Source organism: Coregonus clupeaformis, chromosome 10, assembly GCF_020615455.1.
Source record: "Coregonus clupeaformis isolate EN_2021a chromosome 10, ASM2061545v1, whole genome shotgun sequence".
Classification (NCBI taxonomy): Eukaryota; Metazoa; Chordata; class Actinopteri; order Salmoniformes; family Salmonidae; genus Coregonus; species Coregonus clupeaformis.
This window is the reverse complement of record NC_059201.1, coordinates 2,520,813-2,537,323: the sequence shown is the minus strand read 5'-3', so window position 1 is coordinate 2,537,323 and position 16,511 is coordinate 2,520,813. Positions and strand designations below refer to the sequence as shown.

General features: G+C 43.5%; 1 protein-coding gene across 1 annotated transcript in view; it reads left to right on the top strand.

Moving 5' to 3' along the window:
* LOC121575741 (glutamate receptor-interacting protein 2) overlaps positions 1-16,511 on the top strand; it is a 157,719-nt gene that overhangs the window by 95,088 nt on the left and 46,120 nt on the right. The window contains exons 17-19 of the mRNA XM_045223211.1: positions 1,517-1,662; positions 7,534-7,678; positions 13,077-13,216. Of these exons, the coding sequence (XP_045079146.1) occupies positions 1,517-1,662; positions 7,534-7,678; positions 13,077-13,216 (431 nt within the window). The remainder of the gene's footprint in view (positions 1-1,516; positions 1,663-7,533; positions 7,679-13,076; positions 13,217-16,511) is intronic.

The following is a 16,511-nucleotide window of genomic DNA, read 5'->3' as shown; positions in this document are numbered from 1 at the left end:
TTGATGGCTTCAGGCCACAGACAGGTACAATATGGATGGCTTCAGGCCACAGACAGGTACAGTATTGATGGCTTCAGGCCACAGACAGGTACAATATGGATGGCTTCAGGCCACAGACAGGTACAGTATTGATGGCTTCAGGCCACAGACAGGTACAGTATTGATGGCTTCAGGCCACAGACAGGTACAATATGGATGGCTTCAGGCCACAGACAGGTACAGTATTGATGGCTTCAGGCCACAGACAGGTACAATATGGATGGCTTCAGGCCACAGACAGGTACAGTATTGATGGCTTCAGGCCACAGACAGGTACAATATGGATGGCTTCAGGCCACAGACAGGTACAGTATTGATGGCTTCAGGCCACAGACAGGTACAATATGGATGGCTTCAGGCCACAGACAGGTACAGTATTGATGGCTTCAGGCCACAGACAGGTACAGTATTGATGGCTTCAGGCCACAGACAGGCACAGTATTGATGGCTTCAGGCCACAGACAGGTACAATATGGATGGCTTCAGGCCACAGACAGGTACAGTATTGATGGCTTCAGGCCACAGACAGGTACAGTATTGATGGCTTCAGGCCACAGACAGGTACAGTATTGATGGCTTCAGGCCACAGACAGGTACAGTATTGATGGCTTCAGGCCACAGACAGGTACAGTATTGATGGCTTCAGGCCACAGACAGGTACAGTATGGATGGCTTCAGGCCACAGACAGGTACAGTATTGATGGCTTCAGGCCACAGACAGGTACAGTATTGATGGCTTCAGGCCACAGACAGGCACAGTATTGATGGCTTCAGGCCACAGACAGGTACAGTATTGATGGCTTCAGGCCACAGACAGGTACAGTATTGATGGCTTCAGGCCACAGATTAATGACTTGGGATCAATTGTTTGAGAGAATGACAGTAACGTAGTCCTCCTACAGAGAGTGACATTTCCCACAAAATCACCAATGATACAGTTAAAAACCTCTACCTGTTTATCCATCTCTCTATCCCTCTCTCACTCTACCCCTCTACCTCTCTCTCTCTCTCACTCTCTCTCTGCCCCTCTACCTGTCTCTCTCTCTCTATCGCTCTCTCACTCTACCCCCCTCTCTCTCTCTCTCTCTCTCTCTCTCTCTCTCGCTCTCTCTCTCTACCCCCTCTCTCTCTCTCTCTCTCTCTCTCTCTCTCTCTCTCTCTCTCTCTCTCTCTCACTCTGCCCCTCTACCTGTCTCTCTCTCTCTATCTCTCTCTCACTCTACCCCTCTCTCTCTCTCTCTCTCTCTCTCTCTCTCTCTCTCTCTCTCTCTCTCTCTCTCTCTCTCTCTCTCTCTCTCTCTCTCTCTCTCTCTCTCTCTCTCTCTCTCTCTCACTCTGCCCCTCTACCTGTCTCTCTCTCTCTATCGCTCTCTCTCTCTCTCTACACCCGCCATCTCATCCTTCTCTCTCTACCACATTCCCCTCTCTCTACATCCTTTCCTCCTCCTCTCTCTACCTGCTCTCTCCCTTTACCCAGGACTGGTACCTTGGAGCCTGGGGACAAGCTTCTGGCCATAGACAACATCCGTCTGGAGACCTGCTCCATGGAAGACGCCTGTCAGATCCTAGAACAGGCCGAGGACCTGGTCAAACTCAAGATCCGTAAGGACGAAGACAACTCTGGTGAGCCCGCTTGGTGCCTGGCTGGGAGGCAGTTAGGAAGGAGTGTTTGACATGCGCATATTAAATATGTCGGGCTAAATAGTAAAATGCCTGCACGCTATTGAATGCCTCCATGCAATGTTTCAACCATAAGGTAAAATCAAATCAAAGTTTATTGGTCTCATATACGGTTTAGCAGATGTTATAGTGGGTGCAGCTAAATGCTTATGTTACTTGCTTCTGACAATGCAGTAAAATGTCAATCAAGTACACAAATAATTATTTTGATACTGATCAATTAAATTAGCTTATTGATTAATGAATCAATGATAATTGATTAATGGCCATGATCAATGCAGAACTAAGGCAGTGATTAATTAAACCACAGAAATAAACACATCAACACGAAGGCTACGTTGGTACGTCATGAAGATGATTTACAGTACCAGGCTCCACCACAGGGTGGCAGTATTGTCTGAAAATATCCACAAAATTGTTCTCCCCGTCTGACACAATCAGATGCAACGATTATCACCCACCAGTATTCTAGTGTTTTAGACCCACCAATAGCTAGCTATACACAATGAATAGTAGTAATCTATAGTGTTATATAGTTCATGCTCTACCAAATATAAGATGCAGCTCTAGAAATGCACCAATTTGTAAGTCGCTCTGGATAAGAGCGTCTGCTAAATGACTTGTAGAAATAGCAGATATGTATATATTGTTGCTGTCTGATATGAAAGCATGGGAGTGTTGCCATGCCTTAGTCATGCCTTAGTCATGCCATAGTCATGCCTTAGTCATGCCTTAGTCATGCCATAGTCATGCCTTAGTCATGCCATAGTCATGCTGTAGTCATGCCTTAGTCATGCCATAGTCATGCCTTAGTCATGCCTTAGTCATGCCTTAGTCATGCTGTAGTCATGCCTTAGTCATGCCTTAGTCATGCCATAGTCATGCCTTAGTCATGCTGTAGTCATGCCTTAGTCATGCCTTAGTTATGCCTTAGTCATGCCTTAGTCATGCCTTAGTCATTCCATAGATATGCCTTAGTCATGCCTTAGTCATGCTGTAGTCATGCCTTAGTCATGCCTTAGTCATGCCTTAGTCATGCTGTAGTCATGCCATAGTCATGCCATAGTTATGCCTTAGTCATGCCTTAGTCATGCTATAGTCATGCCATAGATATGCCTTAGTCATGCCTTAGTCATGCTATAGTCATGCCATAGATATGCCTTAGTCATGCCTTAGTCATGCTGTAGTCATGCATTAGTCATGCCTTAGTCATGCTGTAGTCATGCCTTAGTCATGCCTTAGTCATGCCTTAGTCATGCATTAGTCATGCCTTAGTCATGCTGTAGTCATGCCTTAGTAATGCCTTAGTCATGCCTTAGTCATGCCTTAGTCATGCCTTAGTCATGCCTTAGTCATGCTGTAGTCATGCTGTAGTTATGCCTTAGTCATGCCTTAGTCATGCCTTAGTCATGCCATAGATATGCCTTAGTCATGCCTTAGTCATGCTATAGTCATGCTGTAGTCATGCCTTAGTCATGCCATAGTTATGCCATAGTCATGCCTTAGTCATGCTGTAGTCATGCTGTAGTCATGCTGTAGTCATGCCATAGTCATGCCTTAGTCATGCCATAGTTATGCCTTAGTCATGCTGTAGTCATGCTGTAGTCATGCCTTAGTCATGCCATAGTTATGCCTTAGTCATGCCTTAGTCATGCCATAGTCATGCCTTAGTCATGCCTTAGTCATGCCATAGTCATGCCTTAGTCATGCTGTTGTCATGCCTTAGTCATGCCTTAGTCATGCCTTAGTCATGCTGTAGTCATGCCATAGTCATGCCATAGTTATGCCTTAGTCATGCCTTAGTCATGCCTTAGTCATGCCGTAGTCATGCCGTAGTCATGCCATAGTTATGCCTTAGTCATGCCATAGTTATGCCTTAGTCATGCCTTAGACATGCTGTAGTCATGCCTTAGTCATGCCATAGTTATGCCTTAGTCATGCCTTAGTCATGCCTTAGTCATGCCTTAGTCATGCCTTAGTCATGCTGTAGTCATGCCTTAGTCATGCCTTAGTCATGCCTTAGTCATGCTGTAGTCATGCCTTAGTCATGCCATAGTCATGCCTTAGTCATGCCATAGTTATGCCTTAGTTATGCCTTAGTCATGCCTTAGTCATGCCTTAGTCATGCCATAGTCATGCCATAGTCATGCCTTAGTCATGCCATAGTAATGCCTTAGTCATGCTGTAGTCATGCTGTAGTCATGCCTTAGTCATGCCCTAGTCATGCCATAGTCATGCCTTAGTCATGCCTTAGTCATGCCATAGTCATGCCATAGTCATGCCATAGTCATGCCTTAGTCATGCCATAGTCATGCCATAGTCATGCCATAGTCATGCCTTAGTCATGCCTTAGTCATGCCTTAGTCATGCTGTAGTCATGCCTTAGTCATGCCATAGTCATGCCTTAGTCATGCCATAGTCATGCCTTAGTAATGCCATAGTCATGCATTAGTCATGCCATAGTCATGCCTTAGTCATGCTGTAGTCATGCCTTAGTCATGTCATAGTCATGCCTTAGTCATGCCATAGTTATGCCTTAGTTATGCCTTAGTCATGCCTTAGTCATGCTATAGTCATGCATTAGTCATGCCATAGTCATGCCTTAGTCATGCCTTAGTCATGCCATAGTCATGCCATAGTCATGCCATAGTCATGCCTTAGTCATGCCTTAGTCATGCCTTAGTCATGCCTTAGTCATGCCATAGTCATGCCTTAGTCATGCCTTAGTCATGCCTTAGTCATGCCATAGTCATGCCATAGTCATGCCTTAGTCATGCTGTAGTCATGCCTTAGTCATGCTGTAGTCATGCTGTAGTCATGCCTTAGTCATGCCATAGTCATGCTATAGTCATGCCTTAGTCATGCCTTAGTCATGCCTTAGTCATGCCATAGTCATGCCATAGTCATGCCTTAGTCATGCCTTAGTCATGCCATAGTAATGCCTTAGTCATGCTGTAGTCATGCCTTAGTCATGCCTTAGTCATGCCTTAGTCATGCCTTAGTCATGCCATAGTCATGCCTTAGTCATGCCTTAGTCATGCCTTAGTCATACCATAGTCATGCCATAGTCATGCTTTAGTCATGCCATAGTAATGCCTTAGTCATGCTGTAGTCATGCCTTAGTCATGCCTTAGTCATGCCTTAGTCATGCCTTAGTCATGCTGTAGTCATGCCTTAGTCATGCCTTAGTCATGCCTTAGTCATGCTGTAGTCATGCCTTAGTCATGCCTTAGTCATGCCTTAGTCATGCTGTAGTCATGCCTTAGTCATGCCATAGTCATGCCATAGTCATGCCTTAGTCATGCCATAGTCATGCCTTAGTCATGCCTTAGTCATGCCATAGTTATGCCTTAGTCATGCCTTAGTCATGCCTTAGTCATGCCATAGTCATGCCATAGTCATGCCTTAGTCATGCCATAGTCATGCCTTAGTCATGCCATAGTTATGCCTTAGTCATGCCTTAGTCATGCCTTAGTCATGCCTTAGTCATGCCTTAGTCATGCTGTAGTCATGCCTTAGTCATGCCATAGTCATGCCGTAGTCATGCCATAGTCATGCCTTAGTAATGCCATAGTCATGCATTAGTCATGCCTTAGTCATGCCATAGTCATGCCTTAGTCATGCCATAGTCATGCCTTAGTCATGCCATAGTCATGCCTTAGTCATGCCATAGTCATGCCTTAGTCATGCCATAGTCATGCCTTAGTCATGCCATAGTCATGCCTTAGTAATGCCATAGTCATGATTTAGTCATGCCTTAGTCATGCTGTAGTCATGCCGTAGTCATGCCTTAGTCATGCCTTAGTCATGCCTTAGTCATGCCGTAGTCATGCCATAGTTATGCCTTAGTCATGCCTTAGTCATGCCGTAGTCATGCCTTAGTCATGCCTTAGTCATGCCTTAGTCATGCCTTAGTCATGCCATAGTTATGCCTTAGTCATGCTGTAGTCATGCCTTAGTCATGCCTTAGTCATGCTGTAGTCATGCCTTAGTCATGCCTTAGTCATGCCGTAGTCATGCCTTAGTCATGCCTTAGTCATGCCTTAGTCATGCCGTAGTCATGCCTTAGTCATGCTGTAGCTGAAGATCACTCTTATCTTCCTCTCCTCTGTTTGCCCCCTCCTTACTCCCCATTGGTGGGATCTGCAGACATGTTTCACACATGACCTACTCTATATATACAAAAGTATGTGGACACCCCTTCAAATTAGTGGATTCGGCTATTTCAGCCACACCCGTTGCTGACAGGTGTATCAAATCGAGCACACAGCCATGCAATCTCCATAGACAAACATTGGCAGTAGAATGGCCTTACTGAAGAGCTCAGTGACTTTCAACGTGGCACCGTCATAGGATGCCACCTTTCCAACAAGTCAGTTCGTCAAATTTCTGCCCTGCTAGAGCTGCCGCGGTCAACTGTAAGTGCTGTTATTGTGAAGTGGAAACGTCTAGGAGCAACAACGGCTCAGCCACAAAGTGGTAGGCCACACAAGCTCACAAAACAGGAAGCGTGTAGCGCGTAAAAATCGTCTGTCCTCGGTTGCAACACTCACTACCGACTTCCAAACTACCTCTGGAAGCAACGTCAGCACAAGAACTGTTCGTCGGGAGCTTCATGAAATGGGTTTCCATGGCCGAGCAGCCGAACACAAGCTTAAGATCACCATGCGCAATGCCAAGCGTCAGCCGGAGTGGTACAAATGCTCGCCGCCATTGGACTCTGGAGCAGTGGAAACGCGTTCTCTGGAGTGATGAATCACGCTTCACCATCTGGCAGTCCGATGGACGAATCTGGGTTTGGTGGATGCCAGGAGAACGCTACCTGCCCTGATGCATAGTGCTAACTGTAAAGTTTGGTGGAGGAGGAATAATGGTCTGAGGCTGTTTTTCATGGTTCGGGCTAGGCCCCTTAGTTCCAGTGAAGGGAAATCTTAAAGCTACAGTATACAATGAAATTCTAGATTATTCTGTGCTTCCAACTTTGTGGCAACAGTTTGGGGAAGGCCCTTTCCTGTTTCAGCATGACAATGTCCCCATGCACAAAGCGAGGTCCATACAGAAATGGTTGGTTGAGATCGGTGTGGAAGAACTTGACTGGTCTGCACATAGCCCTGACCTCAACCCCATCGAACACCTTTGAGATGAATTGGAACGCCGACTGCGAGCCAGGCCTAATCACCAACATCAGTGCCCAACCTCACTAATGCTCTTGTGGCTGAATAGAAGCGAGTCCCTGCAGCAATGTTCCAACATCTAGTGGAAAGCCTTCCCAGAAGAGTGGAGGCTGTTATAGCAACAAAGGGGGGGACCAACTCCATATTAATGGACATGCTTTTGGAATGACATGTTCGACGAGCAGGTGTCCACATACTTTTGGTCATGAGTGTATATCTAAGAAAAAAGCCATCAAAGTCATGAGGGATTTCCTCTATGCATTTCTTATACTGTATGGAAGGTGAATAGCCATCCTTCAGCCATTATTCAAGTTGTATGCCTTTCTACCTGTGAATTGTGGATGTTTGAGATGTTTAGGGAGCTGAATGATTATCTATATTGCTTTAAAGTTTAGTTACGCCCTGAAGACATCCCTTCCTTCCTCCATCTCTCTTTCTCTCTCTCTCTCTCTCTCTCTCTCTCTCTCGCTCTCGCTCTCGCTCTCGCTCTCTCTCTCTCTCTCGCTCTCTCGCTCTCTCTCTCTTTCTCTTTTTCTAATGGTCTCCCTCGTCTCTCTTTCTCTCTCTCCCTCTCTCTCTCTTTCTCTAATGGTCTCCCCCCCCTCTCTCTCTTTCTCTCCCTCTCTCTCCCTCCTCCTAGATGAACAGGAGACATCTGGTTCTATCATCTATACGGTAGAGCTGAAGAGATATGGAGGCCCGCTGGGCATCACCATCTCAGGCACAGAGGAGCCCTTTGACCCCATCGTCATCTCTGGCCTCACCAAGCGGGGCCTGGCTGAAAGGTGAGATAGGGGATCCTGGAACCTGGCTTCCCTGGCCTGTGGCTTTTCCCACAAAGGGCCCCTGACTGTGGGGTTAGAACTGACTCCTTCCCCTCACCACACCAAGGCTATGGCCTTGTCCAGCTAGGAGAGAGCGAACATCTCTGGAGAGACCCAAAATAGCTGTGCAGTGACGCTCCCCATCCAACCTGACAGAGCTTGAGAGGATCGGCAGAGAAGAATGGGAGAAACTCCCCAAATACAGGTGTGCCAAGCGTGTAGCGTCATACCCAAGAAGACTAGAGGCTGTAATCACTGCCAAAGGTGCTTCAAAAAGTACTGAGTAAAGGAACAAATTATTTAATCCATTTTAGAATAAGGCGGTAACATAACAAAATGTGGAAAAGGGGGAAGGGGTCTGAATACTTTCCGAATGCACTGTATGTGTATAATTATGAGGGACACTTTATGTTTTCTGGATAATATTACAATTTACAGAGTGGGTGAGCTCCATTCCTGACAGTCTGATCAGATTTAATAGCAGCCTCAGAGGCTGATAAGTCAAGATGCTTCCTTGGTGACCGGTTCATAGGTAAAGCTCCTTGTAGGCAGGTTAGCGTTCTGTTCCTTATAGGCTGATGCATATGATCCAGAGCTACATTGCCTTCAGTAAGTATTCACGACCCCTGACCTTTTCCACATTTTGTTGTGTTACCAAAAAAATAAAAATACATTTGATGTAAATGTCATTTTTTGTTAACAATCTACACAAAATACACCGTAATGTCAAATTTGAAGAAAAATTCGAACATAAAAAAAATAACGAAAAATAATGAAAAAAATATATCTTGATTAGATAAGTATTCAACCCCCTGAGTAAATGTTAGAATCACCTTTGGCAGTGATTACAGCTGTGAGTCTTTCTGGGTAAGTCTCTAAGAGCTTTCCACACCTGGATTGTACAATATTTGCACATTATTCTTTTAAAAATTCTTCAAGCTCTGTCAAGTTGGTTGTTGATCATTGCTAGAACGCCATTTTCAAGTGTTGACATAGATTTTCAAGCCGATTTAAGTCAAAACTGTAACATTCAATGTTATCTCAGTAAGCAACTCCAGTGTATATTTGGTCTTGTGTTTTAGGTTATTGTCCTGCTGAAAGGTGAATTTGTCTCCCAGTGTCTGTTGGAAAGCAGACTGAACCAGGTTTTCCTCTAGGATTTTGCCTGTGTTTAGGTCTTTTTTTATCCAAGCATACCCATAACATGATGCAGCCACCACCATGCTTGAAAATAGGAAGAGCGGTACAAAGTGATGTGTTGTGTTGGATTTGCCCCAAACATAACACTTTGTATTTAGGACATCAAGTTAATTTCTTTGCCACATTTTTTGCAGTTTTACTTTAGTGCCTTATTTCAATCTGTCAATTAGGTTAGTATTGTGGAGTAACTACAATGTTGTTGATCCATCCTCAATTTTCTCCTATCACAGCCATTAAACTCTGTAACTGTTTTAAAGTCACCGTTGGCCTCATAGTGAAATCCCTGAGCGGTTTCCTTCCTCTCCAGCAACTGAGTTAGGAAGGACGCCTGTATCTTTGTAGTGACTGGGTGTATTGATACACCATCCAGAGTGTAATTAATAACTTCACCATGCTCAAAGGGATATTCAATGTCTGCTTTTTTTCCTATACCCATCTACCAATAGGTTCCCTTCTTTGCGAGGCGTTGAAAAACCTCCCTGTTCTTTGTGGTTGAAATTCACTGCTCGACTGAGGGACCTTACAGATAATTGTATGTGTGGGGTACAGAGATGAGGTAGTCATTCAAAAATCATGTTAAACACTACATTTGAACACAGTCCATGCAACTTATTATGTGACTTGTTAAGCAAATCTGTACTCCTGAACTTATTTAGGCTTGCCATAACAAAGGGGTTGAATACTTATTGACTCAAGACATTTCAGCTTTTCATTTAAAACATAATTCCACTTTGACATTATTGGGTATTGTGTTATGAATTATGGGGTATTGTGTGTAGGCCAGTGACAAAAAAATCTACATTTATTCCATTTTAATATGGAAAAAGTCAAGGGGTGTGAATACTTTCTGAAGGCACTGTATCAGTTATGCAAATTAAAAGCTGATTTATGGTCATTCCGGTATCTGCATTGGCCGTACAGCTTCTACTGCGATGCGGCCTGTGGGGGAGTCAGGGCATTCATACTACTGGCGCTTCGCAGAGCAGAGCTGTTGTAAGGGAAGTTGTCAATGAAGTGAATTTGTGTTTATACAAGACGTACCGCCCGCACCTACCATAAACCAATCATGTCAACGCAGAACTATACGGAGCCGTCCGCATTGTTAAAAAATGTGAGGCGCACAGCACTTATGAAAATCGAATTCAACAATGCCAATAATGTTTTCAATTCGACTTTTGCTTTCAAAAGCAGCTTAAATATAGAACATGTAAGAATGAACTATAGCCATTTAGTTATACCGTGCGGATATATAGTGAGTTATAGGGAAATAATGCGCGCTCTAGAATGCCCGTCAAGCCAATCAGAAACCGGGTGGTTCGAGCCCTGAATGCTAATTGGCTGAAAGCCATAGTATACCACGGGTATGGTAAAGAAGAGGACTATTTACTGTTCTAATTACAGTACCAGTCAAAAGTTTGGACACAACTACTCATTCAAGGGTTTTTCTTTATTTTTACTATTTTCTACATTGTAGAATAATAGTGAAGACATCAAAACTATGAAATAACACATGTAGTAACCAAAAAAGTGTTAAATAAATTATTCAAAGTAGCCACCCTTAGCCTTGATGACAGCTTTGCACACTCTTGGCATTTTCTCAACCAGCTTCATGAGGTAGTCACCTGGAATGCATTTCAATTAAGAGGTGTGCCTTGTTAAAAGTTAATTTGTGTTTGAGCCAATCAGTTGTGTTGTGACAAGGTAGGGGGGTATACAGAAGATAGCCCTATTTGGTAAAAGACCCAAGTCCATATTATGGCAAGAACAGCTCAAATAAGCAAAGAGAAACGACAGTCCATCATTACTTTAAGACATGAAGGTCAGTCAATACGGAACATTACAAGTACTTTGAACGTTTCTTCAAGTGCAGTCGCAAAAACCATCAAGCGCTATGATGAAACTGGCTCTCATGAGGACTGCCACAGGAAAGGAAGACCCAGAGTCACCTCTGCTGCAGAGGATAAGTTCATTAGAGTTAACTGCACCCAAATAAATGCTTCACAGAGTTCAAGTTACAGATACATCTCAACATCAACTGTTCAGAGGAGACTGCATGGATCAGACCTTCATGGTCGAATTTCTGCAAAGAAACCACTACTAAAGGACACCAATAAGAAGAAGAGACTTGCTTTGGCCAAGAAACACGAGCAATGGACATTAGACCGGTGGAAATCTGTCCTTTGGTCTGATGAGTCCAAATGTGAGATTTTTGGTTCAAACCGCCGGGTCTTTGTGAGAAGGATGACCTCCGGATGTATTGTTCCCACCGTGAGCATGGAGGAGGAGGTGTGATGGTGTGGGGGTGCTTTGCTGGTGACACTGTCGGTGATTTATTTAGAATTCAAGGCACACTTAACCAGCATGGCTCCCACAGCATTCTGCAGCAATACACCATCCCATCTGGTTTGGGCTTAGTGGGACTACCATTTGTTTTTCAACAGGACAATGACCCAACACACCTCCAGGCTGTGTAAAGGCTATTTGACCAAGAAGGAGAGTGATGGAGTGTTGCATCAGATGACCTGGCCTCCACAATCACCTGACCTCAACCCAATTGACATGGTTTGGGATGAGTTGGACCGCAGAGTGAAGGAAAAGCAGCCAACAAGTGCTCAGCATATTTGGGAACTCCTTCAAGACTGTTGGAAAAGCATTCCTCATGAAGCTGGTTGAGAGAATGCCAAGAGTGTGCAGAGCTGTCATCAAGGCAAAGGGTGGCTACTTTGAAGAATCTAAAATCTAAAATATATTTTGATTTGTTTAACACTTTTTTGGTTACTACATGATTCCATATGTGTTATTTCATAGTTTTGATGTCTTCACTATTATTCTACAATGTAGAAAATAGTACAAATGAAGAAAAACCCTTGAGTGAGTAGGTGTGTCCCAACTTTTGACTGGTACTGTACATTGGTAACCAGTTTATAATAGCAATAAGGCACCTCCGGGGGGTTGTGGTATATGGCCAATATACCATGGCTAATGCCAGGCAGTCCACATAGCGTCATGCGTAAGAACAGCCATTAGCCATGGTATATTGGCCATATACCACACCTCCTCGGGCCTTACATTTACATTTACATTTTAGTCATTTAGCAGCCTTATTGCTTAACTAAACCCTGTGTCCTTGTTTTTTTGGTGTAGACTTTGGTTCAAATAGTATTTGAAATATATTTTTTAAAGCTTTGCTTGATTGAGTTTCTCTGGTGCAATGGAACTGATAGAATAGTCCCAAAAGTGCAAACCTCACCCATCTTGCACTCCAGACAGGATCAATCAAACACTCAAAGTATTTGAAAGAAAACAAATACTTCTTAAACCCAGGTCAGTTTGGTAGGCATCAACAGAGTGGGGTACTATCGTATCTCCTGGTCAGAGAACACAATGCAGACAGAGGCTTACCATTGTTTCACCTCTGTTCTATGAAATCAAAATGTGACTTTTTAGTTAACTTAAAGGGGCAATATGCAGTTGCTAAATCCATTTTTGGACTGTTAAATTAATGATATATAGCCATTGATTCTTGAAGAATATAATTTATAAATGCCTCGTGAGCTTAGTTCAACTGTCGTGCCCCATCAGAACCCCAAATATAAGCTTGTTTTACTCCAATGTCAATAAAGAAAGTCAATGCAAACAAACACTATCACTTCAAAACATGTTTAAATCTATCATTTTGATCTCATGGATGGTCAGTCCTTGCATCCATTGCTCTGTCTATTTTAGAGTGGTTATATTTCTCAAACCCCATCACTCGGATGTTTACCGAAACAAGTGGCGGGGTAAGGCTTTGTTATTGTTTCAGACATATTATGCATTTTTACTGCTGTTATATAAATAAATAACGTTTTTAAACTTGTTCTCTTTTAGTTAAAGGCTTGTACGTATGTAAATCATGTATTAAATTACATCGTTATATATGTACTGTATGGTTGGTTGGGTTAAACAGGAATCATGGAAAATCTAAGTCAGCTTAAAATAAATAAATAAAATATCTTTCTCTCTCATCTGTCTCTTATGTTTATCTTAGAATGACCCGTCTTATTTCTTAGGCACTGGAATTATTTTATATTTTATATATATATTATAATTATCCATGGAATACTGTCATATTACTGTCATGTGGTGTAAAAAGGGACCTGGTCATCTTTCTCTGTAGGACCGGAGCGATCCATGTGGGAGACCGTATTCTGGCCATCAACATGGTCAGTCTGAAGGGCAAGCCGCTCAGCGAGGCCATCCACCTACTGCAGATGGCCGGGGAGACAGTCACACTCAAGATCAAGAAACAGGTCGACAGTAAGTGTTCAGAAAATCAATCAATCAACTGTGCTTTTACAGTTACCTGGTCTAGACCCCCAAAGAGCAAGCAGGAAGACTGTAGTAACCACATCATTGCTGATGAAACAGATGTATGTACTGTAGAATGGTCAATATGTTTCGGCCTTCCTTAGGTGTCAGTCTGCACCTACCCAAATCAGGTCTCCCTTTCCCAAGGGATATCAGGGGAGTCGCTAACCAAATACCATCTCAGAAATATAGTATTTGTAAACATTAAAATTTTTAGTCATTTAGCAGACGCTCTTATCCAGAGCGACTTACAGTTAGTGAGTGCATACATTATTATTATTTTTTTTTCATACTAGCCCCCCGTGGGAATCGAACACACAACCCTGGCGTTGCAAACGCCATGCTCTACCAACTGAGCTACATCCCTGCCGGCCATTCCCTCCCCTACCCTGGACGAACTGTGCGCCACCCCATGGGTCTCCCGGTCGCGGCCGGCTACGACAGAGCCTGGATTCGAACCAGGATCTCTAGTGGCACAGCTAGCACTGCGATGCAGTGCCTTAGACCACTGCGCCACTCGGGAGGTGGTACAGTTGGGGCAGCTGTTGTTTTACCTTGCTGGTACTGTACATGGTATCAGACCCTTTTCTCAAGGACAGTTAGTGTTAACACTGGGAGGTAGCTTGCTTCACCAAATAGCCGTGCCCAACCATTGCTCTCAGATGTATAGTATTCTATACACTACCATTCAAAAGTTTGGGGTCACTTAGAAATGTCCTTGTTTTCGATAGAAAAGCAAAATTATTTTGTCCATTAAAATAACATCAAATTGATCAGAAATACAGTGTAGACATTGTTAATGTTGTAAATGGCTATTGTAGCTGGAAACGGCTGGTTTTTTAATGGAATATCTACATAGGCGTACAGAGGCCCATTATCAGCAACCATCAGTACTGTGTTCCAATGGCATGTTGTGTTTGCTAATCCAGTTTATCGTTTTAAAAGGCTAATTGATCATTAGAAAACCCTTTTGCAATTATGTTAGCACAGCTGAAAACTGTTGTGCTGATTAAAGAAGCAATAAAACTGGCCTTCTTGAGATTAGTTGAGTATCTGGAGCATCAGCAATTGTGGGTTCGATTGCAGGCTCAAAATGGCCAGAAACAAATAATAACTAACCAGAATAGAAAGAAGAGTGGGATGCGCCGGTGCACAACTGAGCAAGAGGACAAATACATTAGGGTGTCTAGTTTGAGAAACAGACGCCTCACAGGTCCTCAACTGGCAGCTTCATTAAATAGTACCCGCAAAACATCAGTCTCAATGTCAACAGTGAAGAGGCGACTCCGGGATGCTGACCTTCTAGGCAGAGTTGCAAAGAAAAAGCCATATCTCAGACTGGCCAATAAAAAGAAAAGATTAAGATGGGCAAAAGAACACAGACACTGGACAGAGGAAGATTGGAAAAAAGTGTTATGGACAGACAAATCGAAGTTTGAGGTGTTCGGATCACAAAGAATAACATTTGTGAGACACAGACCAAATGAAAAGATGCTGGAGGAGTGCTTGATGCCATCTGTCAAGCATGGTGGAGGCAATGTGATGGTCTGGGGGTGCTTTGGTGGTGGTAAAGTGGGAGATTTGTACAGGGTAAAAGGGATCTTGAAGAAGGACGGCTATCACTCCATTTTGCAACGTCATGCCATACCCTGTGGACGGCGCTTGATTGGAGCCAATTTCCTCCTACAACAGGACAATGACCCAAAGCACAGCTCCAAACTATGCAGGGAAGAAGCAGTCAGCTGGTATTCTGTCTATAATGGAGTGGCCAGCACAGTCACCGGATCTCAAATGGTTTGAGGACAGACATCTGAGATGTAACCAGACATTTGTAGTTTGACATTTAAACGTACTGACAAATACATGAAACCAGGCAGTTTGGGTGAATTTGCTATAGAGTGCTGCTGGTAGTTACCCTCTGATACTGTGTTGCTTGTGTGGGAGCTCTGCCTCCTCTCTGCTCCAACTCAGATAGTTGTCTCAGAGAATCCCATAACAGATAATCTTCCTAATTCATGTGGTATGAGGTTCATGTGGTTCTGAGGTTTTCCTCCCCATAAAACCAGCAAAAAATCATTATGTACAAAAAAGAAAAATCTAACTATACTTATCCTTTCTCTGATGACCTGCACTGTGTTTAAATAACGTTATCTGCTCTGAAATTAGTATGATGTATGATCACATAAAAAAATGTCCATGGAAAAATAGTTAATGCTGTCATGCTTTTGAGTGGTGGGGGGTAAATTAAATGTTGTTTATGACATACTGATTATTTGTCATTACATTATTAGGGACCACAGTAATAGATGCAACATTTTTTATATAAATGTTGCAGTGGTTGTTGTTGTTGTTGTGGTTGTGCAATGTTTGTGCAATGGTTTTGTTGTGGCATTGGCCCTGACAAATAAACAAATTCATTTTCCAGACCTAGCTTGGTCAAATACATACACTATATATACAAAAGTATGTGGACACCCCTTCAAATTAGTGGATTCGGCTATTTCAGCCACACCCGTTGCTGACAGGTGTATAAAATCGAGCACACATTCATGCAATCTCCATAGACAAACATTGGCAGTAGAATGGCTTTACTGAAGAGCTCAGTGACTTTCAACGTGGCACCGTCATAGGATGCCACCTTTCCAAAAATAGTCTGTCCTCGGTTGCAACACTCACTACCGACTTCCAAACTGCTCAGTACAAGAACCTTTCGTCGGGAGCTTCATGAAATGGGTTTCCATGGCCGAGCAGCCACACACAAGCCTAAGATCACCATGCGCAATGCCAAGCGTCAGCCGGAGTGGTACAAATGCTCGCCGCCATTGGACTCTGGAGCAGTGGAAACTCGTTCTCTGGAGTAATGAATCACGCTTCACCATCTGGCAGTCCGACGGACGAATCTTAGTTTGGCGGATGCCAGGAGAACACTACCTGCCCCAATGCATAGTGCTAACTGTAAAGTTTGGTGGAGGAGGAATAATGGTCTGGGGTTGTTTTTCATGGTTCGGGCTAGGCCCTTTAGTTCCAGTGAAGGGAAATCTTAAAGCTACAGCATACAATGACATTCTAGACGATTCTGTGCTTCAAACTTTATGGCAATCATTTAGGGAAGGCCCTTTCCTGTTTCAGCATGACAATGCCCTCCGGCACAAAGCGAGGTCCATACAGAAATGGTTTGTCAAGATTGGTGTGGAAGAATTTGACTAGCCTGCACAGATCCCTGACCTCAACCCCATCAAACATC